Source organism: Mus musculus, chromosome 11, assembly GCF_000001635.26.
Source record: "Mus musculus strain C57BL/6J chromosome 11, GRCm38.p6 C57BL/6J".
Taxonomy (NCBI): domain Eukaryota; kingdom Metazoa; phylum Chordata; class Mammalia; order Rodentia; family Muridae; genus Mus; species Mus musculus.
In genome coordinates, this window is record NC_000077.6 from 85,152,500 (window position 1) to 85,177,463 (window position 24,964).

The 24,964-nt window shown below is 43.2% G+C and overlaps 1 protein-coding gene and 1 non-coding gene across 10 annotated transcripts in view; both read left to right on the forward strand.

Moving 5' to 3' along the window:
• Window positions 1-24,964, forward strand: part of 1700125H20Rik (RIKEN cDNA 1700125H20 gene) — a 40,982-nt gene that overhangs the window by 12,327 nt on the left and 3,691 nt on the right. The window contains exons 1-4 of one of the 9 annotated variants that reach the window (XM_006534339.4): window positions 18,467-18,610; window positions 20,335-20,436; window positions 20,662-20,864; window positions 21,518-21,617. In XM_006534339.4, coding sequence (XP_006534402.1) covers window positions 18,497-18,610; window positions 20,335-20,436; window positions 20,662-20,864; window positions 21,518-21,617 — 519 coding nt within the window. In that variant the 5' untranslated portion in view covers window positions 18,467-18,496. Of the gene's footprint in view, window positions 1-17,599; window positions 17,934-18,466; window positions 18,729-20,334; window positions 20,437-20,661; window positions 20,865-21,517; window positions 21,618-24,964 lie in introns of those variants that run through there. The other 8 variants (XM_006534340.4, XM_006534341.4, XM_006534342.4 and 5 more) reach the window with 8 other exon arrangements.
• On the forward strand, window positions 10,578-10,684 carry Gm23506. The gene has a single exon (XR_003949972.1). It is a non-coding gene; the product is annotated as a U6 spliceosomal RNA (small nuclear RNA).

A 24,964-nucleotide genomic window follows, 5' to 3' on the forward strand; every position in this document is an offset into this window, starting at 1 on the left:
GTGTTGAAGTAACACTGAATTCAGTTACAAAACTGAGCTACTGCCATGGGAAAACTACTGTTTTAAACTAAATGATTTGTCCCCTAACAGTAAATAGCAAATACAAAAATATCTTCAACAAATGGCTCTGGAGCAGCTAGATATACACACAAATGTGTGTGTGTGTGTGTGTGTGTGTGTGTGTGTGTGTGTGTGTGTGTGTGTACTTATAATCTAAGCCAGGCATGGTGATTCATACCAGTCTCAGGAGGCTGAGGCCAGACGTAATTGCTCAAAGTAAGCTCCAGGCCAGTATGGAACACAGATTAAGACTTGTTTCAAAATAATGATAATGTTAATAATGAAAGAGGGGGGCTTAGAGTATATGGCTTAGTTAGTAAAATGCTTTCCTTAAGACCTTGGGTTCCATCCCTAGTACTGCGTAAAACTGGATATTGTGGCACATTCCTATAAGCACAGCACTTGGAAGGTGGAGAAAGGAAAATCAGGAGTTTAAAGTCATCCTTGACTACAAAGTTAGAGGCCAGCTTGGGCATAAGAGATCCTGAGTTGGCCGGGCGTGGTGGCGCATGCCTTTAATCCCAGCACCTGGGAGGCAGAGGCAGGCGAATTTCTGAGTTCGAGGCCAGCCTGGTCTACAAAGTGAGTTCCAGGACAGCCAGGGCTACACAGAGAAACCCTGTCTCAAAAAACAAAACAAAACAAAACAAAAAACCAAAAGAGAGAGAGAGAGAGAGAGAGAGAGAGAGAGAGAGAGAGAGAGATCCTGAGTTGAAACAAAAGCAGAGTACAGCTTAAAAGAACATGCAACAATATGGAGGAATCTCAAAAACATTATACTTGAGCCAGGCTTAGTGGGTTTTGCTTGTTATCCTAACACTTAAGAGGTAGAGACAAGAGGATCAGGAGTTCAAAGTCAGTTTTAGTTATACAGAGAGGTTGAAGCCTGTCTGGGCTACATGACATCCTGCCTCAAACAAACAAACAAACAACAAAACAAAAAACAAAAGCAAAATAAATCAGATAGGGGAAAGTATACTGTGTGTTTGGTTTATCCAGCTGAAATTTTAGAAAAAATTAACCCAGAATAGTGAAAAGCAAAGTGAAGGTTACATGGAGCTGTGAGCAGAAAAGCAGAGGGAGAAGAGTAAGAAAACTTGGGGAATGATGAGAACACTCTCTACTTTGATTGTGACTACTCAGATTATAAATATATCTTTGTTAAAACTCACTAAGCTCTATACTTAAAATACTGAACCAGGTGTGGCTGTGGGCATTAGTAATCTCAGTTGCTCTAGAAACAGCCTACACAACATTTGAAACCCTATTTCAAAAATGTGAATCAGTAGTATCTAAGGATGTAGCTTAAACAATGGAAAATTTGGGGCTGAAAAGATGGCTCAGGGGTTAAGAACACTGGTCTTCCAGAGGACCTGAGTTTGGTTTCCCAGCACCCACATGGCAGACTGATAGCAGTCTCTAACTCCAGTTCTACAAGACCCATTACTCTCTTCTGGCTTCCAAGGGCACTAGAAATGTATGTGGGCAAAAACCACCCATACACATTAAAACAAAACAAAACAAAAACCACTTTGCCTAGCATGCATGAAGCTCTGGGTTTGATCCACTGGACCTCATAAACTAGGTATGGTGTGATGCTGTAATTCCAGCACTGACAGGTACAAGCAGAAGGGTCAGAATTTCAAGTTCAGTCTCAGTTACATGGGTATGAGTTTAAGACCAGCCTGAAATATATGAGACATTGTCTAAAATATGTGTGTGTGTGTGTGTGTGTGTGTGTGTGTGTGTGTGTGTGTGTGCGTGTGTGTGTGTCCATATTCCACAGATCTTTACACTTAATTTTTTTAAAATTCTGTTTATTGGACATAGGATTCTACTATTGTTGACCACTCTAGTCTTGAACTCTGGGATGGACTCAAGTTAATCATCCTACCTTAACCTTCTGAAAAGATTTTCTAAAAATTCAAAACAAAACAAAACAGCTAAATTCACATCCTAACACTTGACAGGCCAAGGCAGGAAAATTGTATATTTGAGGTTATCCCAAGCTATACAGTGAGACCCTGTCTCAAAAACCAAAAATATTTTTTTTAATTCTGTGAAATAAATATAACTATCTTGTATTTGACTTTTATTTTTTAGATATGGCCTTGAACTAACTCTAGCTAAAGATGGCCAAGGATGACCTTAAACCTCTGCTCTTCCTGCCTTTGACTGCTTAGCCTTTTGTCACTAGGGATCTGGGATTACAGGAGTACCCTTCTGGTCTCACATGGTTTAGGCAGTACTGGGGAATCAAACCCAGAGGATTATGCTTTACTGGGAAGGCAATCTACCAACTGAGCTACATCCCTTCTCATAATCACCACACTCTGAGATACTTAGCCTTGTCTCCCTCCCCTAGTTTGACAGACAGCTCTCTAAGGACAAATACTGGCCTTGTTTTGTGTGACTGCTTCTGAGACGTGAACAGATGTCTGTTCGTTCTGGTTAAAACGCCTGTGTCAGACCAAAGAAATTATCCCACCCAAGCCTAACTTGGTGAGGCTGTGAGTTTATTGGGTTGCTTACAGAGGAGGTAGGTACCATCACCACAAAGCCCCACCACAGCATGTGTGATGATTTCACAAAAACTGCAGCCCTGGTCCTCTCTGCCCTTCCTGAAGGCATCTTCTATCAGAAAGGTAAAGGTTCCTTTCTCCCAGCAGTTTTTTACCTCTTATGTAAAGGTGTCTCTGTGTAGCCCTGGCTGCCCTGGAACTCTGTAGATCAAGCTGACCAGGAGCTCAGAGTTCTGCTGCCTCTGCCTCCTGAAGACTGGGATAAAGGGTGTATTCCATCTCACCTAGCTACCTTGAGAGTTTTAAAAGTTTCTTGAGCCTGTTTCTTTAGCTTCCCAAGTCTTGTGAGACTCTCTTTTTTTTTCTTCTTCCTTTCTTTCTTCCTTTCTTCCTTTCTTCCTTCCTTCCTTTCTTTCTTTCTTCCTTCCTTCCTTCCTTCCTTCCTTCCTTTCTTTCTTTCTTTCTTTCTTTCTTTCTTTCTTTCTCTTTCTTTCTTTCTAAAAAATCTTTCTTCCTTTACCCTTTTTCTTTTTTATCTTTCTTCCCTTCCCTTTCACTTCCCTTCTCTTTTACCCATAAGGTCCCCCCCCCACCCCCCACCCCCATAAGATCTCATATTGGTCTCAAGCTTACTGTGTAGTTAGGGATGACCTTGCATTCCTGACCCTCTGCTTCTTCCTTCCAGGTACCAGGATTATAGTAACATGCCCCATACCTGGTTCAGAAGGGAATGTTTCAACGTGTAGGAGATAACCATACAACACTCTTTCTTCCACCTCTTTCGTTCTGTTTGCCACATCATATACTATGTCCCTGGCACCTGGAGGAGGTGATACAAATGTCTGAATATTTTCCTTCATTTACGAAGGTTTGCATTGTGTCATAACAAGTCACTTTTTCACAATAGCTTGCCCAGGTATAAGTCTCGGTAATCACCATCAAGCAAAGTGAAATGTTATTCTCTATGAAGAAACCTGATGGCAGCAGTAATCTATGGGCATAAGCATATATTTAGAATATAATTTGACATCATACCATATGTTAAGCAAAACAACAATAGTAACTTCCCTGTGACCTTCCCAGTTACAAGATTTTGTACTGACTTACAGTACCTGGCTAGTTTTTTGTCAACTTGACATATGTCAGAGTCATTAGGGAAGAGACTGAGAAAATTACACCCACCAGATTGTTTTGTGGGCAAGCCTATAGTACGTTTTCTTGATTCCCATTGATGTGGAAGGGCCCAGATCACTGTGGACAGTGTCACCTCTGGGCTGGTGGTCCTGAATTCTATGAGAAAGCAAGTTGAAGAAGCCATGGAAGCAAGCTGGTAAGCAGAACTTCCCCATGGCCTCTGTATTAGCTCCTGACCCCAGGTTCCTGCCTTGAGTTCTGGCCCTCACTTCTCTTCATGATGGACTGTGTTTGGGTCCTAGAGGTTGAAATAAACCCTTTCCTTCCCAAGTTGCTTTTGGTCATGGTGTTCTATCATAATTTTGTATCATAATTTCCCTCCTGTGGCATGAATGAACCCCAGGTCCAACTACAAAACTAGGCTCACATCCATAGTGGTTGTGTCACTGTCTAGCCAGTAAGCACATCTTGCCTAGAAGTTTGAGAGGAGAGAATCCAGGGTTCATAACCGAGAAGGTTTGCCATCAACTCTTCCCAGCAGCCTACAGAGCACCTTCCAGCCCATGGAAACCAGCCAACAAGGGAGAGAGAGAGAGCTTGCAGCTCATTCCAGCTTATTTTCTCCCTTCTCTTTAACCAAAGCATATAGTGTGGTATCTTCAGGAACTGAGTCTAATATTCTAGGTCTGGTGTACAACAGCAGGGGCAATTGTTTTGGGCACTTCAAGAATCCTTGACCAACAATTTACAGGAAGTTCTTCCTTTTTGGATTGTACTCAATAATCTATGGCTCCTGGGAGGTTGGCTTTTTTGTTTTTTGTTTGTTTGGGTTTTTTTTTTTTTCATCCAAGCATGATATCTTCTTTAAAAATCTTTAACTGGTATTTTCACCTGTTCTTTCCGATGTTTTTCCAAATCTGTAAGATATTCAATCAAGAGTTAGCACTGAAACCTTTTTACAAAGTGTGTGACTTACCTTCTAGCTCCAGGGAAAGGGTTTGTAAGATGACTCAGCAGGTAAAGGTCTTGCCTCCAAGCCCTAAGCCTGAAGATCTGAATTCAATTCCCAGAACTCACATGGTGAAGGGAGAGAGGCAGCTACCACGGCTGTTTTCTGGCCCTGTGGCACATGAAATATAAAATGCACACACAACTCATAAATAATCTTTTCAAGTTCCAAGTAACTGCTGGTTGATCTTGGAATTTATCAGCTTCAGGAGGAGGGTTGTTTTTTAAATCACAAGGTCCTCCCCAAGTCACAGTCATTTTAAATTAGTCATCCAGCTTCCTTGCCCCAGAGCTCTGCTATGCAGCTTCTGTACAGTGCCCCAGACCTAATGATGTCACCACAGCCTGCTAACATTGCTTGGCCTGGCCCAGGGCGGAAAAGAAGGAGGACTATGTTTGTGACTACTGTGCATGTTGCTAGAACCTGCTTCAGAGGTCTAATAGACTCCTGTGCAAGGGTCACCTTCTCTCTACTGCTCACTCCTAGCTTTGCAAAGAGCACTCAGCTGGGTGAACAATACCTGGCCCCTGTATACTTTCTTGCAGGAGAGAATGTATATAGAACCCTCTGAATGTGTAATCGTAAGAATCTTACATGTTTTCCTGTGTACCTCTATCACTTACTCCTTTCAGTCCTCTGGTGCACTCTTGTCCGGGCTCTGAAGTATTTCACAGACCCAGAAGCACAACCTTTGGCTTTCCATCAGATTTTTCTCTAGAAACTCTAACTCAACACTAACCTTACTACATTTGCCTTTGAATGAACCAGTATCTTTTTATCTGTTCAGCCTTTTCCACCATCCTTATAACCTCTTGAATGTTTGGCACCTTATGAACCCTTTTGGTTTGCCTCTCAACGTCTCTAAGATCTCCTAGAGTCATACCTCATAAAGATCATGTCCCACCATGGGACTTAGAAAAGCCACTGCAGTCCTACACCAGTCCCAGAGTTCACACTGAACCAAGTTTTCTTAAATATTCTGTGAACATAATCCTACCAATTTTGATGAAGTAGGCACCAACATTTCCACTCATATGTGCAGTCCTGTTGTTCCTGCCTGTCTTTTGACTGCCTGTCACACATACACAAAGATTTCAGCTGCTGATAACCCAGTGTGCCTAACTACTCATTTGAGCCAGCTCATCAGGTACTGATTATCCTCATGCTACCTCAGATTATGTAATCATTGTCTCAAGGAGCCACTCAGTCTTCCACCCTGTGTCCCACAGCATCACGAACCAGGTAGTGAGGGCTCTTTGATCCCTTGTTCTCCAATTTCTCGGATGTAGAGCATTCCATGATTACAAAAGTTTCCTGTACTGGATCATTATTGCAGCCCACAGTGTGTACTAAGTCATGCTCCCCCCGCCCCTCTATTAAAGGTAGCCCCGAGGGATATTTGCTATCATTTCTGCTTAGTGCTTCTACCTCTGATTCTTCCCACGGGTTCTAAGTCTTGTATCTCAGGGAGATGGGAGTATGGGGGATGCCATACTCAGGGAGGACTTTGTAGATCTAATTTGTAGTTTCTTCCCCATACTTCTGCTAAGCTATGAGAAATATCAAGCCAACACCTCCCTTTCATCCTCCCCTTCTCCCATTTTTCCTGCCAAATCAGAGGTTAATGCAGATATTAGCATCTGTTCTTTTATCTTTGTGATTCCTCCCTAATACAGGAAAGTGCTTTCTGGACTGACAGCTGGGCCTTAGTTCCATGCCTTATCATCCACAGCAAAGGCCACACAACTGCTGCCACAGCCTGCTAATGATCCTGTCCCATCTTATCCATGATGCTTTCAGGGATTGCAATATACCCACTATTCCATCAGCCATCATGGGGCATCCCCATACTCCCATGGCAGATTGCATTCACCATGCTTGCAGAGAAAAATGAACATTTAATGAATGCTCCATTCTCAGATGACTCAGCCTTCGCTACATGACCCAAAGAATGTGCAAATGCCACTACAACAAAGACATACAGCATCCCATACCACGTGAGGAAAAGTAACTGTGCTGAAGTTACCCCCATTGATACTCTACCCAAGATAGATCAGCCTCAGTCCCATGCCTTATCTCCATCATAGGAGCCATGCACATGCTCCTAACAACCAGTCTTCTGTCATTCTGTCGGGTGCCATATTTTTGACACTTTCTGGGGAGATCTGAAATCTTTTTCACTCCAGGGAAGATAGCAGTGTCAGACAAAGAAACAGTTCCACCAAAGTTTACCTTGATGAGCCGACAAACCTACTAAGGTTACTTACACAAACATCAACAAGTGGTCATTTCAGCATGTGTGACTCAAAGGCAGCTCTGCCACCAAAAAATATCACCCAGCATAGATGATAACCTGCACATCTACCATGCTGAAGTTCCCTGCTCAACTTGTAGGCAACTCCACCCAGAGTCTCCTCTCTTCCAGCAATCACTATGATGCCTATATGGCCTTTGAGACTGGTCTTGAAGCTCCTATAACTACCCCAGTCCTATAAGGTTCTTGAGCTCTCTGAGCCTGATAGGTTTTCTTAGTTTCCTGAGTCTTAGGAACCTCCCTCCTTCCTCCAGGGGTAACTGTTTCAAATAACAGCTTGCCACTCACTTCTATATCCCTGGGGGTGTGTATCCCATCAATACATATTTGATGAATGAATTCTCCAAGGTATAGAAGAGTCACAGACTAAGCTTATAAACAAAGTCTGGTTTCCTTTGGAAAGTGGCAAAAAAAAAAAAAAAAAAAAAAAAAAAACCTTTCCTTGAATCAAATGGCTACAGAAACACTTGTCCCCAAACACATAACTCTGTCAAGTCCTTGTGTGTGTTCCTTTCTTTCTTCCTTTAGCCTTCTCACTTCTCTTCCATAACCCATCTTTCTGCTATAACCCATGGGAGTAAATCCTTTACCTAGAGACAAAATTAAGACTCAGTTTGGGACTTCCTTCCTTGATATTCTTATTATTTTCTGATCTGGTTTCTCCACTCTAGTGAAAATACAGAGATTCCACTTCCTCTACACAATTCTTCTCACCACACCATCTCTGTAATTTAATGATGTCATTCCTTCCACCAGAAAAGTGATCATGTTCTCCCCATCCTATCCCACCATATTTGGCTGCTCTGTGTTTTATTTTAGAAAAACATCCTTGGCTAACACCTCTTAACTTCCATGTGCTGTGCTTCTCCCAGACCTTTGAATCCATCCAATGTGAGGCACAAGGACCTCACATTTCTAACTGTGCTACTCACGTGTATCATAACAGATTCGTATGTAATTATGATACTTTCCACCAACTCTAAACTCCCCCAGATGGAGTCTGTTAGCCTCTGTCTGGTGCATCAATTTCTTTTTGTTCAACTACTCTGGACAGAGTTACAGCCTTGAGAGCTATCTCAATATGAAGTTGATACACAAATCAAACATCTGTGGGTAATTCCTTCAGAGTGCAGCAAGGAGACCAGGTTTAACTCCTTAAATAAGAGCATCTGCCAGGCGGTGGTAGCTCACGCCTTTAATCCCAGCACTCGGGAGGCAGAGGCAGGCAGATTTCTGAGTTCGAGGCCAGCCTGGTCTACAAAGTGAGTTCCAGGACAGCCAGGGCTATACAGAGAAACCCTGTCTCTAAAAACAAAAACAAAAAACAAAAAAAAAGAGCATTTTCCTTGGCACAGGGATGAGAAAACCTTTCTACCTATTTCTGTCCCTCTCTCTGCCTCTCTTACACTTAAAATCAAGCTTAGGACACTTAGATGGATGAGCAAGAAATCTATGACTGGGCTTTACCCTGAGCCCCAAATCTTCTTGTAGTCTGAGAATCTAGGAGGAAAGGGTCTTGTTTGTCAATTAAGATTCCTTCAAACCTACTCTGTCACATAGCACAAACAAACCAGTATGATTACTGCCCCTTAAAGCAGAAAAGTTCAGATCATATGGTATATGTTCTCTCTGTGTCTGACCAAAGGCCATACAACTCAAGGGTTTTGTTTTGTTTTGGTTTGGTTTTGGTTTTTCGAGACAAGGTTTCTCTGTATAGCCCTGGCTGTCCTGGAACTCACTCTGTAGACCAGGCTGGCCTCGAACTCAGAAATCTGCCTGCCTCTGCCTCCCAAGTGCTGGGATTAAAGGCGTGTGCCACCATGCCCGGCTTTTTTCCAGTTTTTTTTTTTTTTTTACAACTCAAGTTTTATTTATTTTGGGTATCTGTGGTGCTGAGGATCAAACCTAGGACCTTGAACATACTATTCAAGCTCCTCCACCACTGAGCTGAACCCAATTCCAAATTTGTAATAATTTTTTTTTTGGCAGGGGGTGTTGAGACAGGGTTTCTCTGTAAAGCCCTGGCTATCCTGGAACTCACTTTGTAGACCAGGCTGGCCTCGAACTCATAAGTCCGCCTACCTCTGCCTCCCGAGTGCTGGGATTAAAGACGTGTGCCACCACACCAGGCTTCGTAAAAATTTTTAATTGCACATGTTAATTACACATAAAAATGTATTTGTGTGATGTTATATTTTTTTTTCAGTTTTAAAATTTTTTATTCTTTTTTTAAAAATTATTAGGCATTTATTTCACTTACATTTTCAATGTTATCCCAAAAGTCCCCCACACCCTCCCACACCCACTCCCCCACCCACCCACTCTCACCTCTTGGCCCTGGCTTTCCCCTGTACTGAGGCATATAAAGTTTGCACGACCAATGGGCCTCTCTTTCCACTGATGACTGTCCAGGCCATCTTATGATACATATGCAGCTAGAGTCAAGAGCTCTGGGCAGGGGTACTGCTTAGTTCATATTGTTGTTCCACCTATAGGCTTGCAGATAACCCCAGCTCCCTGGGTACTTCCTCCAGCTCCTCCACTGGGGACACTGTGATCCATCCAATAGCTGACTATGAGCACCCACTTCTGTGTTTGCTAGGCCCTGGCGTAGTCTCACAAGAGACAGCTATATCAGGGTCCTTTCAGCAAAATCTTGCTAGTGTATGCAATGGTGTCAGCGTTTGGAGGCTGATTATGGGATGGATCACTGTGTATGGCAGTCTCTAGATGGTCCATCCTTTCGTCTTAGCTCCAAACTTTGTCTCTGTAACTCCTTCCATGGGTGCCTTGCTCCCAATTTCAAGAAGGAGCAAAGTATCCACACATTGGTCTTCGTTCTTCCCAAGCTTCATGTGTTTCGCAAATTTTATCTTGTATCTTGGGTATTCTAAGTTTCTGGGCTAATATCCACTTATCAGTGAGTACATATCATGTGAGTTCTTTTGTGATTGGGTTACCTCACCCAGGATGATGCCCTCCAGGTCCATACATTTGCCTAGGAATTTCATAAATTCATTCTTTTTAATAGCTGAGTAGTACTCCATTGTGTAAATGTACTCATTTTCCTACATGCATATAATATGCTCTAATCACATCTTCCTTCCACTGTACTTATCTCCCTTCCTTTCCTAGTTCCCTTCTACTTATGCTTGCACAGGTGTGTGTGTGTTGTTTTTTATTTATTTTATTTTATTTACTTTTTATTTATTTATTTTAGGTATATGAGTAAACTGTAGTTGTACTGATGGTTGTGAACCTTCATGTGGTTGAATCTAGGACCTCTGCTCACTCCAGTCAGCCCTGCTTGCTCCAGCCCAAAGATTTATTTATTATCATAAATAAGTACACTGCTGGACAGTGGTGGCCATGCCTTTAATTCCAGCATTTGGGAGGCAGAGGCAGGCTGATTTCTGAGTTCGAGGCCAGCCTGGTCTACAGAGTGAGTTCCAGGACAGCCAGGGCTACACAGAGAAACCCTGTCTTGAAAAAAACCAACCAACCAACCAAACAAACAAAAAACCATAAGTACACTGTAGTGCTTGCTTTGGCAGCACATATACTAAAATTGGAATGATACAGAGAAGATTAGCATGGCCCCTGCACAAGGATGACATACAAATTTGTGAAGCAGTCCATATTTTTGAAAAAGAAAAAAAAAAAAAAAAGTACACTACAGCTGTCTTCAGACGCACCAGAAGAGGGCATCAGATCTCATTACTGATGGTTGTGAGCCACCATGTGGTTGCTGGGATTTGAACTCAGGACCTCTTTTTTTTTTATTTAAATAGATTTATTTATTTATTTCATGTATGTGAATACACTATAGCTGTCTTCAGACACACCAGAAGAAGGCATCAGATCCCATTACAGATGGTTGTGAACCACCATGTGGTTGCTGGAATTTGAACTCAGGACCTCTGGAAGAGCAGTCAGTGCTCTTAACTGCTGAGCCATCTCTCCAGCCCAGTGTGTTGCTTTTAAAATCAAGATCCCACATGTGAGAGAAATGTGATGGCTGTCCTTCTGAGTCTGGCTTATTTTGTTCACATGATGATCTCCAGTTCCATCCATTTTTCTATATAGGCTTTTGGCTGATAAATACTTCATTGTGTATAGATACGTTTTTGTTATCAGTTCATTTCTTGATAGGTATGCAGGCTGATTGTAACACTCACTGGGAACAGTGCTGCCATTCTCATGAGTCCACAGGCATCTCTATTACAAGCTGGTTTTTATTCCTTTGGATGTTTCCCAAGACTGGAATAGCTAGATTATATGACATAGCTAGTTTTCATTTCCAATTTCTTAAATTTTGAAATAATTCTAGGTTTACAAAAATCTTAGATTTTTGTAAAAAAAAAAAAGGTATAAAGATTATATATAGAGTTCCTGTAATATGCCTTAGTCATTTAATCCACTGTTAATATAGTATCGTGATACACTTTTTGTTTGTTTGTTTTGTTTTTTGTTTTTCCAGACAGGGTTTCTCTGTGTAGCCCTGACTGTTCTGGAACTCACTCTGTAGACCAGGCTGGCCTCAAACTTAGAAATCCACCTGCCTCTGCCTCCCAAGTGCTGGGATTAAAGGCGTGAGCCACCACTGCCCGGCATGATACAATTTTTAAAGCTAGATTTATACATTGGAATACTATTAAGTAACTCATGGTTCTTCCTGATTTCACAACTTTTTCTACTGAGCCTTGTTTTCTGTTCCACTTGAGGGTGCTGCCTTGTAGCTTAGCCATTGTGTTTCCCTGCCTTTTCTTTGCAACAATTTATTCTCTTTTCTTATTTTTATGTTCCTTATTGTCTCAAGTAGGACTGACCAGGCTGTCTCTTTACTTGCATTTATCTAATGTTTCTCTCATAGTTAGACTAGGGCAATGGTTTTTTATTTCATTTAGGTGTGTGTGTGTTTCTATTAGACAACTAGGGCAGAAGTGTCCTCATCTGTTTTTGACATTATGTGAGTACAGAGTGTCCAAAGATGTGTGTTGTCTCTGTCACTTGGTTGCTGTAGTACTTTCCATTTCTCCATTCAAAATTACTGTACTTCCCTTTTCCTACTCTGTTCTTTGGGTAGTTTTGTTGTTGCTGTTCTTTTGGTTTTAGTTTAGTTTTTTTGAAAGACAGGGTTTCTCTGTGTAGCCCCTATTGTCCTGGAACTCACAATGTAGACCACCCTGGCCTCAAACTCCCAGAGATCTGCCTGACTCTGCCTCCCAAGTGCTGGAATTAAAGGGATGCCCCACCATTGTCAGGCTTACACTTGGGTCTTGTATATGTTAGATAGCTGCTCCACCAATGAGCTGTGCCCACAGGTGCTATATAGCTCTGACTTTTGTTGTTGTTGGTTGTTTATTTGTTTGTTTGATTTGGTTTGTTTTTTTTGATACAGACGCTCACTATGTAGCTTTAGCTGTCCTGGAACTCACTATGTAGACCAGCCTGACCTGAAACTCACAGCTAACTGCTTGCCTCTACTTCTCAGTGATGCAGTTAAGTGTATGTGCCACTATATTCAGCATCAGATTTTGGTGGGCATCAAAAGCCATTTCAAAGGAGAGAATACTGATTTGACACCATGATGACCTTGGGCTTATGGATTTACTCAGGACACTTAATTCATACCTGGAGTTCAAAAAGGCAAAGAATCCTCTCACTGAACCAAAGAATGAGCCAGTGTATTAAGACACGCTGGTTAAGCAATGGAACATTATATAGCTCTGAAATTTTCAAGATAATGAAATGTAACCTTTTAGTTCCTGGGTTCCCCAGCTCCTTAAATTGTAGAGAAATTGAGTTGGGTCACCAACCCATAGACCATGGAAGTTTAAAGTGCTTCTCAGGGTGTCTCTAAATTCTTAGAAACTTATCTCATTATAATGGTGTCTTCTAATTGCTTCCTGCTCTGCCTTAGCCTTTTTGATGCCTGCTTTGTTTTACTCTGCATCACTATTTTTTATCATTGTCCTTTTATTGCCTTTTAAATTTTAAATTTTTAGCATTTCTTTTATTACTACTATATATTATTTCTACCCTCCCTTTCAATATGACTTCTCTTGCATCTACCTCTGCCCTTTTATCTCTTAGATGGAAGTTGACTCATCCCATTCCAAACCAAACATATATCCAAGGCTTTCTACTAGACTGGGAGTTACTGAATATTTGTGTATGAATTGTGTATCTTATATCACACATTAACACATACAATCCACATTAATAATATGTTCGGGGGCTGGAGAGATGGCTCAGCGGTTAAGAGCACTGACTGCTCTTCCAGAGGTCCTGAGTTCAAATCCAGCAACCACATGGTGGTTCACAACCACCTGTAATGAGATCTGATGCCCTCTTCTGGAGCTTCTGAAGACAGCTACAATGTACTCATAATAAATAAATAAATAAATAAATATATAAATATATAAATATTTTACCTAAGCTCCATGAATGTTTTACCCAACGTGTTCTCAGCTTCCCCACAGTTTCCCATCCTGTCTACTTGGAAATCTTTTATCTCTACAGAGCCCATCTAGCTCTTTGGGAAACTTTCTTTGGAATTGTCTCTTTTGAAAACTTTCCAGATCAAACAAAAAAAAAAAAAAAAAAAAAAAAAACCCAGCCCAGTCTCTCATTTCCTACTTCAGATTGGCTCAGCTGACTCTCTCTGGCCATAAGCTCAGGTATCTTCTGTCTTAGCAGCTTTTGAAGCTGTTTCCTTTCCTACAAGGAGTCCTGGTACCAGCAGTTAACAACGTTCTCTTCATTAATACCAGGAACATCTATTCTTTCAATCATTCATTCAATTCAACAAATATCTGTTGAGCTCTGGGCTAGAAACTAGGATCATGGATTGCTGATTTAACAAGGATTCTACCCCCAGAGGTTTACAAGGTGGTTTCTTTTTCTTTTTTAAGATTTATTTATTTATTATGTGTAAGTACACTGTAGCTGTCTTCAGACACCAGAAGAGGGTGTCAGATCTCATTATGGATGGTTGTGAGCCACCATGTGGTTGCTGGGATTTGAACTCAGGACCTTTAGAAGAGCGGTCAGTGCTCTTAACCACTGAGCCATCTCTCCAGCCCACAAGGTGATTTCTTTTTCACAGTCTAGAAAACTTTGATATTAGCACTGCTTCTAGAACCACCAATCTGGGCTTGGATAGGAGGTAGACAAAATCCAGTACCCTGATAGAGAGGAGGCAAAAGTGAGTGCCTGGGAGAAATGGTTACAAAATTGTAGATTAAATTTTTTTTTTCTCTCTAAAAACATTCCCAACTCACGTGTTGGCTCACTGCATTCATTCTGACTCATGTCCCTAAATCTCATCTCAAGAAAGAAAATCTTCCTGTAAAAGATTAGAAATCTTTAGGCCCAGCAGTTTGACAGCATCCTAGACATTTGCATTTTATTAGACTATTTAGAAACATGCTCTGAAATTCTGAGGTTGCCATTCTGCCATGTTATTTTGATACCTCAACAAGATATTTTTAGAGCAAGAAGCCCAAATTAAAACATTATGACAAAAAGGTAAAATTAAGTAAACCTTCATTAAATGGAAAACTACAGCAGAAGTTCAGCTAAAAGCAGGGGAAATAACTACAAAATATGCTTGGAGAACTGTTTGGAGAGCAGCAGTATCTGGGGTAAAGAGTTGTTTATGCCCTGTGTGTTTGGAGGGATCTTTATCCTGTGAGCCAGGGAGGAAAGGCCCTAACCTTACAGCCAGTTTTGACAGGCCCAGATGCCTTAGATTGGCCCAGGCAAAGCTAATCCCCTGTGCACAGCTCAAGGAAAGCCTATGACATTTGAACTTCACTGTATGTGGTCATGAAAGCTCTGGACTTACTTTAATCCCCAGATACTTGATTTGAGGCTGAACTACGGTTAGTTAGATTGCCAATCTTGCAGTCTTCCCCTGCACCTCTCCTCTCAACACGAGCCTGAATGGGGTACTCTTCAGTGCCTCTGTTTGAGGGCTTCCATGACTTAGACTTAAAGACCTACCTAATCCTCCAAACCACTGTTGAAAGGTGCACATACCTAGATTATAGCTGTTGGAGCCTGCTTCCTAAGTCTTTAATGAGTTCTCACATACAGTTTCAGAGCTTTCTTGATTCCCTCAAGCCCTACTTAAGTAATGATTCAGACCCTGGTGACCTTGGAGTAGGGGTGCCAAGGCCTTGTCTGGGAGCAGTCCACAAGGTTTGCTGATACAGTGCTACAACCGTGATAAGAATTGAATGCCTTCCTTTTCTAGGGGTTTTGATAAAACTTTAGTTACACAATTGAATCATTTGCCTTATAATCAAAACACCTTCTTTAGCAATTCTAAAGATACCCTTGAGTTTCTCATTAAGGAAAGAGATAGAGAAGAGTTCTTTGCGGGAATAAAAAGTTTCTGTGCCACTTAGAAGAGGAGAGAAACGGATCTTCAGATCTGTGATGCAAAGTTCAAGGAGATACTAAGAACTGCTTTCTATGCTTAATTCAAATAATATAACAAGAAAATTGGAAGCTCTGTTTTGTGGACCTATGGTAGGGAGTAACATATAATTACTATGAGGCCAGTCTATGTAGTAAAGAATGCCAACCTGTATAAAATGAACTGTGGGCAAACTAACAGGCCTCAGCTCTCACCCACCTCACAGATATCTAATAAACCTGGTGAGTAGGTTTAAAAAACACTTTGTGGGGAGGTGTGTGTGTGTGTGTGTGTGTGTGTGTGTAGATCAGAGGACAATTTTTGTTTTGTTTTTTGAGACAGAGTTTCTCTGTGCATCACTGGCTGTCCTGAAACTTGATTTGTAGACCTGGCTGGGTTCAAAGACAGAGATCCTCCTGCCTCTGTCTCCCAAGTTCTGGGACTAAAGGCATGTGCCACCACCATCTGGCCAAAGGACAATTTGGAGGGTTGATTCTTTGCTTGCACATGTGGGTCCTAGTGGTCAAACTCAGGCTGTCATCACACTTGGAGGCAAAGCCCTTATCCACTGAACCATCTCACTATCCCATGATTTATAGCTTTTAGAAATATATGTTGCAATGAATAACACTGTTAGATGAGTTAACTTGCCCTACAGAAAAATTTTATTCTGACCAATTGAATTTTGAATGTTTCCCAAAAGCAATGGATTTGTGTTTGGTTTTACTTACAGTTGTATTTGAGCCACTTCTCTGGCTGTTATCAATTGTCGGTTCAGGCTACTCCCCAGGCTTGAGAGTAAGCCATCATGTAAATAGGGCAGCCATGCAGAGCTTGGGACTTACTGGAGGCTTTTGGAGTGAAAGGGGTTGGAGAAGAGAGTGAATGAAGAGACCAGAATAGCTAAGCCTTTTGTTTTTAAAACATCTGTTTCTTTTTCAAATGTAGGTGTGTGTATATACAAGTAATATACACATGTATGTGTTTATTCAAATCTTTTTAAAATTTTTTTCAGTGTTATTTCATATCTCATGCCACTTTTGGATGATGTATGTGACAATTTTGGGGGTTTGGGGTTTTGTTTGTTTGTTTGTTTATTTGTTGAGACAGAATATCCATGTAGTCTGGGTGACTAAAACTGAATCTGTACTGACAATAGGCCAGGCTGGACTTGAACTTGTAATAGTCTTCTCCCTTCTCCAGAATGCTGAGATTACAGGCATGTGCGTCTGGTTTCTGTAGTGCTGGGCATGAAACCCAGGACATTCTGCGTGATAAGAAAGCACTCTGCCAACTATCCCCCTCCTAGTTTGTCCTCCCACTCCAGTCTTTCCACTGTCTCTTCATAATACATTTTTAAGTTTTGTTTTTTGAGACAAAATTGTGCTGTGTTGTCCAGACTGGCCTTGACCTTACAACAGTCCTAGGTCTTGTGCCTTCCTGGACACGACTATTACAAGGTCCCGCCCTGGCCAGCTTAGCAGCAGGACAGAGGAAGCAGAATGAGGGCCATCCCCTGGGGGCTTTTGGAGCATATACTCCAACACCTTTTTAGTGCATATTCAAAAACGGAACCGTGTGCACATGCTGCTGCTCTCAGCTCAGGAGCTTTAGGCGTAGAATAGCACTTGGACACGGGGGACAGATATGTGACATAACATTTTATTTATCCTAGTGACATCTTCAGAATGCCACTATTGTCAATTTTTTTCTCCTTAAGGCTCTCCCCAGGATGGACAGAGGTAATGCATGTTCTACATTTTCAAACACATTGTTTACTGACAATTTTATAGAGTGTCTAGGAGGCTTTCTTTTGCCTTCCTCTTACCAACATGGTTGTCCTTAGCTGTGAAATAATCCTCAGGGAGCAGGTCTTCCAAAGTGAAGCAGAGAAGTAGGGACTTTGATTGTCCCCATCTCCTCTCCACAATTTGCTAAACATAATAGTACAGAGAATAGTTTATTTCTGGACAGAAAAGGAACTCGCCCCAAACCCCAGGGTCTCCTGGCCTGTCCAGCCTTGGAGCTGGTAAGAGCTGCCATGTCCTGACCTGTGAGGCTAGATGGACAGAGGGAAGTTCTATTGGCTGACCCAGAGGCCACCAAAGAATAGGGAGAACATGATCAAACTGAGCGACATCCAAGAGGCCCTGGAGATGGAACCCAGCGTTCCAGGGGAAACATGGCTTAAATGGATAAACTGCAGCTGCAACGGTCTTTTACACCGGGCAACTCGCTACGCTAGCTGGGGAAAGACACGAGGGGGCGCTGGTGCCCTGCTAGGGACAAAGCTTGTCCTGACCGAGCGGCTGAGCACCCATCAGCCGGAACCATGCCTGCAGCTCAAGACACTGCTGATAAGTGTTTGCTCGGTCGCCCCGGCCTCCCGCTGGCATGCTGGAGAAGCCAGAGCACTCCGAATCCAACCAAAAGCCTTACTTCTGTTTCAGTGGCCACTGACTTAAGGCAAGTGATAGGACCTCGGCTACCCAGGCTCATTATGAAACAGGGTCACTACTTGGCACCTACTCCCAGGAAGGTTTTGGTGAGATTAATGAAATACATGCCAGCTGGTACTTTTGTAAGTGCCCTTAAAGCAACCCAAACATCACTCCACACAATCATTTATTAACTAGATGGCTACAGGGCGCTAGCAGTGTATTTCAGTAGAGATTTATTATATTCCATTCTCTCTTTCAGCACACCTTTTAGTCCTTTGTTCTGGAAAAGACTGTTACAACTCTCCCCTCCCCGCCCCCGCGCCCCCAATACACACACTTTCTCTCTCAATAAGCCTCCGGAATAACTGCGGAGTGGTGTCCATCCAGGAAAATTACTTCAGAAACTTTACCGAGGTTTAAAATCAATAGCTTCTGGCCAGAGGTGTGCCATTTGGTCCTAGTCAGCTGTAAGCACTGACACACAACCCCCCCAAAAAAAAGTGGGGTGGGGGGGACAGCACACGTGGCTCACTGACTTACCTAGTCCAGATCCCAGCTGAAGGAGATAGTTGGCTGCCACCCTGAGGCATGAGTGAACAGGGTAGAGAGGGGCCTGAGCTCTGTGTTGGCAGTTGCCATGGTTTTGCTCCGAGTTCTGGAGCCAACCTGCCCACTACCTGGGGCACTCAGGTCACAGAAGCAGTAAGTTAGAAGTCTGTGGGGAACCTGAGACTGTGCTATCCTGGTGTCTGCCCACCCAGCTGTTGAGATGGAAGCCTCAGATTGGCAAGGGGGTGAAGGAGACAAGCCACTAGAGAAGGTGAAGTGAGGCTGGGATGTGAGGGAACCAGGGAAGGGCTGGTTTTGGAAAGCCACGAACATGAAATTCAAGGAAGGAGACAAGATGAGAAAATGGTGGAGTATGTGGGTTGGCAAAAGCCCCAAAGAACAAGAGAACACAATTCCTTCAGACAGTTGGGCCAGGGTGTAGCTCAGGAGTAGAGAGCTTGCCTGCCCTAGTCCTGGGTTTGACTCCCCAGAGCCGCAAAGCAGGGGTAAGCAAGTAGGAAACGTGTTTATCAAAGCTGTGTTTCTGTCAAGACAGTGAGAAGTCCCATTTGATCATTAGTTATAAAGGGTTACCCATGTCCATGTGAGCACACGTATGTGTTACGGTCTCTGTTCAGTTATGTGCTGTGTTTATGGAGTTAGCCAAAGTCCCCCACTCTCTACAGTTGGGGGGAACCTGTCCTGTACCTACTTTACCTAGCTTCCCTTCAGAGTGCTCTGAGTGTGGCTCTTCCTCTCCTGAACTCCAACGGCAAGTAATCCAATTGTTCTGAGAGGCTTTGAAAATGTGAGTTTAACCCTAGCACTTAGGAGGCAGAGGCAGATGGAGCTCTGTGAATTCAAGACCAGCCTGGTCTACAGAGTGAGTTCCAGGACGGCTAGGGCTGCACAGAGAAAGTGGTTTCATTGTTTGGGGGAGGAAAAAAAGCAAGCAAACAAAAAATCCTAAACAACAAACAAAAATCCCAAAACACAAGCAAACAAAAATGAAAAAAGACAAGAAACTTTAAGTTTCAAACCCAGTTAACACCAGTCTAATAATCCTGTGCTAAATCAGTAATATTTCAGACCCTTTGTCACCACTAGTTTTCAGTTCCCTTTGCTTCACTTTGTGTCACAAGTCCCTTGTTACCACCACCACCCTTTACCGGGTGCCCTTCATGCATGCCATGATGCTAACATTTAGAGATGCATAGACATTGGCCTGGCACCTCGGTATGTCCAAATGAAAGGAGACATGGGCCGGGCATGGTGGTACACACCTTTAATCCCAGCACTCAGGAGGCAAAGGCAGGCAGATCTCTGAGTTCGAGGCCAGCCTGATCTACAGAGTGAGTTCCAGGACAGCCAGGGCTACACAGAGAAACTGTGTCTCAAAAAACCAAAAAAAAAAAAAAAAAAAAAAAAAAAAAAAAAAAAAAAAAAGAAGAAGAAGAAGAAGAAAAGAAAGGAAACATGGTTGTTGCCCATCCCCCTGAGGAGTCACAGAATTCTTTCTGTGCCTGGGAGTTCTCAGTTATAACCAGAGGAAATGGTAGCTAACCTCACAGTCTTTGTGGGAAAAGAAAATTAGTAAATGTTTATCAAGAGCTTTACAATGTTTCTCAGTATAGCCAAGAATAATTATGAAAGAAATAGGTAAAATATTTTAGGTTTTCCAAGGAGAGGTTTTCAAAGATGGGGTCTTTTGGGCCAGACTCACTGACCTGGCAATGTTTTGAGAGAGGGAGGGAGAGAGAGAGAGAGAGAGAGAGATCATAGGGAAAATAAAGAAGGCCTTGGTTGTCATTTGCCAGTATCTGCCCAGCACTGGTCCTCAGGCCCAAGCCCCTCTCTGACTGTGCCCCTCCTTCCAGGTGGGGAGCGTTCCCTGTTTAGAGAGGAGCTCCAGCACCGTGCCCACGGGAGATGCTCTGGTCCGTCATGCCAAGGGCCTGAGCCAGGATACCTTCAAAATTGTAAGGAGCCAGCCTGAAACCTTGTCCCCCTAGCCTGGGAGGGATCAGGAGGCTTCTGACCCTCCTCTCCCACCACCTGATCTGTCACAGTCAGGATGGAAATGGGGAGGGGACCCACTGGAGCCTTGTGAGCACACAGCCCTTTGTGGTCCATTAAGAACTGTAGTCAGGCCAACTTGTCAGGCACTGGGGTCTGTCCACCTGCCTTTCCTCCACACCCCTCAGCCCCTCACCTTGCCTGTGACCTCTCAGTGTAAAGAATACCTGAGGCCTCTGAAGAAGTTCCTTCGAAAGTTGAACCTGCCCAAGGACCTTCCCCAGAAGAAAAGGATAAAGTATACGAAGCAGAGCCTTGAGGCCCTAGGGGGCCATATTAACACCTTTCTGCAGCATTATTGCCGAGCCTGGGAGATCAAGCACTGGAAAAAGTAGGCAGCTTCCTAGCCTTATCCCACCTCCATTCAAGATTATGCTATTGTCAAGATTCTCCAGGCATGAAGAGGGTTAAGATCCTGGGAGATAGCTGATGTTTAAAAAATAGGTCCCTCTAGCCGTCAGGATAGCACTGATTGTACCTTAGCTGTACACACAGTAGACAAAAGCCGTTCCCAAGAACCTCCAGGTGCCTCAGTGGGTAAGGCATTTGTTACTAAGCCAGATTATCTGAGTTCTATCCCTTATACTCACATGGTAGAAGGAGAAATCCACTCCTATTGGTTGTCCTCTGACCTCCACACATGCACTGTGGCAGACATACACATAGACAGACAGACAGACAGACAGACAGACAGACAGACAGACAGATACACACACACACACACACACACACACACACACACACACATTTTTAAGCTTCTCCTAAGAGCCCTTTCACCTTTAGATGAAGAGCTGCTGTGTGCAGGTGTTTGATACCAGCACATGGTATTTCTGTTCTGGTCTCCATCCCTATCCCCTCAACCTGAGACGGAGGAAGCACCTTGTAGCCTATTTCTGCCAGGTAGATCCTGGTCACAGGACAGTGCCTAGGAAGAACGGGTCCTAGTCAGCCTCTCTCACACTGGTCTCGGGTTTCTCTCTGCAGAATGCTGTGGCGGTTTGTCTCCCTCTTCTCAGAGCTGGAAGCAAAGCAGCTTCGTCGGCTCTATAAGTACACCAAGACGAACCAGACGGCCAAGTTCCTGGTGAGGCCTTCCAGAAAACTCCTCTGAGGTCCAGTAGGAGTTTGATTAATGTACTTTTAGATCATGAGGGTAGGACCCCAGCTCTGTCCTCATACAGTGGCTCTCAGATACCCTGCTCTTGGACACGTTTACTTCTTGAAATCAGAAAGAACTCCAAAAGATGTGATTATATTATAGCTATTAATATTTACTAAAGATTTTAGATAAGGAAATTTTAAGCATGTGTTTATTAAACTCTTTGAAAATTAAAATATCTATTTTATACACAGATATTCTATGAAAAAAATATTTATGAAAAAGTAACTGCCTTTCAAAAAAATCAGAAAGTAATAATGTTATATTTTGAGCTTTTTCTAGCATCTGGCTCAGGGAAGGAGCTGCACTCTCAGGTCAGCTTCCATAGTCAGTCTCTTATCTACAGAAGAACAGATATTTTTCTTTGCTGTCCTACCAAAATTACAACAAATAGTAGTTTCTTAATTGTGATGTGGAATTTGAACCAGATTGATAAACTTTTAAAAATTAATAGGCTTTGATTATTTGTTTTGAGAGAAGGTCTCACTTGAACCTACTCTGTATCGTATAGACTGGTGTCAGATCTGCAGTCTGCCTGCCTTAGACTTAGGGTGCTAGGATCCAGGGAGTGTGCTACTGTGATCAGCTAAAAAAGAGAAAAAAAAAGACTTCTAGCCAGGTATGCTGGTCACATCTTTAATCCTAGCACCAAGAAGCAGAAGCCAGCAGAGTTTTGTGATCTATGAGTTTGAGGACACCCTTGTCTACATAACAAGGTCAAAAGCAACAACAACAATAATAGTAATAATAGACTTAAAACCACTATAAAGGACAGTCAATGCAAAGCTCTTCCCCATCCATAGAGGCTGTCTTCAGGCACATTTGTCAAGACGTGTTTTTGTTTGTTTGTTTTTTGAGACAGGGTTTCTCTGTGTAGCCCTGGCTGTCCTGGAACTCACTCTGTAGACCAAGCTGGCCTTGAACTCAGAGATCCACCTGCCTCTGCCTCCCAAGTGCTGAGATTAAAGGCATGTGCCACCACTGCCTGGCTATAAGTACACTGTAGCTGTCTTCAGACACACCAGAAGAGGGCATCAGGTCCCATTACAGATGGTTGTGAGCCACCATGTGGTTGCTGGGAACTGAACTCAGGACCTCTGGAAGAGCACTCAGTGCTCTCAACCGCTGAGCCCTCTCTCCAACCCTTGTCAAGACTTGTAAGACATCAATAGATTCTTAATAGAGAAGGCCGATAGTGTACATCAGGATTTAGGCTTTATGTTGTACATATTCTATAGTCTCTATTTAATTTCTAAAACTTTTAAAATTAACAAAATTAACATATTAATTATACATTGAGTTTTGTTGTTTTGATCACATTCTCTCTCCACACTGTTTTCTGACCCCAGCAGTCTCCAACTGATCTTTTCCCAACTCATTCTTTCTGCTCTCCTCTCTCCCTCTCTCTCTCTCTCTCTCTCCCTCTCTCTCTCTCTCTCTCTCTCTCTCTCTCTCTCTCTGTGTGTGTGTGTGTGTGTGTGTGTGTGTGTGTAAGATGTAATTAGGGTTGCTTATAGCTACATGGTAAGGGGTTATTTGAAAAGTGATACCGATGGGATGGAAAAGTGTCCCTCCCTCTCTAGCAGCCACGGACAGTCTATAGCCCCTCAGGGGAGGGGAGGCCTTGTGAGCTCCTCCCCTGTTTTTTTCTTTTAAATGGGATCTTGCTGTTGAGTCCTGGTTGACCTCAAACTTATAATGCCCCTGCCTCAGTCTCCCAAGTGGTAGGATTATAGGCATGCACCACCACACCCAGCTCATGTTACAGGATTTGATGTGTTTGGTGGATGTCCCAACCATTACAGTGTCTTCCAGAATAGGTGCCCTTCGCCAATTTTGTGTGATCCCCTTGCCCACTCTCCTTCCTTCCTTCCTTCAAGCTCTTGGCAAACTGCTCTACTCACTGACTCACAGTTTTACCTTCCAGAGCCTCTCATCGCTGCAGAGAGTTCAATGCCAATGAACTCTTTACTGTTTCCTCAGAATCCATTGCTCAATCTTTTGCATGTTAAACAGACCTCACTTTCAGGCCTCGCTCAAAGCTTCAGTACAGATTTTGATTTGAGCCTCTGGTTCAAAATAAGAAGCCTGCCAGGCATGGAGGCAATGCCTTCAATCCCAGCACTCCAGAGGCAGAGGCAGGTTCCAGGCCAGCCTGGTCTAGAGACCAGGGCGACACAGCAGGACCCCTTCCCCTTCACTTAAAGAAAAGATGGGGCTGAAAGACTCCGAGAGGAGCCCCTCGCTCAGGCCTCAGGACAATAGCGGACACCCAAGAACTCACGACAGACCGAGCTTGTTGCAAACCACATGAGGCTTTATTCGGGGAAAGCCAGAGCTCTGGGGACGACTCATATCCCACACAGGGGTAGAGGATTCGTCCTCGAGGGGAAAGAGGTCCCAGTTTTTATAGGCCCTCAGGGGGGAAAGGAGAAGGGGGAGATTAGGGGATTTCCAGATCTAAACAATGTCTATTTTCAAGAAATGGGTATGGGAGGGGTACAAAGAAAGAGTCTAATGAAGGTGCAGCAATGGGCACACACCTGGTCAGAACTTTGGCAGACACACAGGTTCAAGGAGTGGCCAGAGCATTGTGCACCTCTATTTTTCTAAATCAGTGAAGCTAGTTCTGCTAACACTGACGTCTATCTTGCCAATTTCAGGGCTTCTGTGTCCTTTTACATTCTGCCAGGATCTTTCAGGGCTATGTTGGTAAATCTGTAGTGCATACTTGCCTACTTGTGACAAGCAAGGGCTACACAGAGAACCCTGTCTGGAAAAGACACACACACACACACACACACCCAAATACCCTAAATAACAACAGTGAAAATTGCCTTTGTGTCAAGCACTTTCTGCTCCTTCCTGTGATCGTCACAAGTAACTCTAAGTAGCAATTAGAATTATTACCCACAATTTGTAAAGGAAGCATCCAGGCACAGGGAGGTGAGATAACTGTGTCAGGGCACACAGTGGGAAGACTAACCCCAGGCTGCCTGTGTGACTGCCCTCCTAACCTGCTTTGTGGGCCCTCCCCATCTCTGCATCTCTGCTGCTCTTGAACATGAATACTTGGATCATTTTGTTAATCCTTTTTCTTTCCTTTCCTCTTATTTATTTTATTTTTTGCAATGCTGAGACTGAACTCAGGGCCTTACACAAGTAGGCACGTCCCACTATAGGTTTACTGACATAGCCCCATCTTTTCTTTAAGAGAAGGGAGGGGGTCCTGCTGTGTTGCCTGGGCTGACCCTCACTCCTGGGCTTGAGTG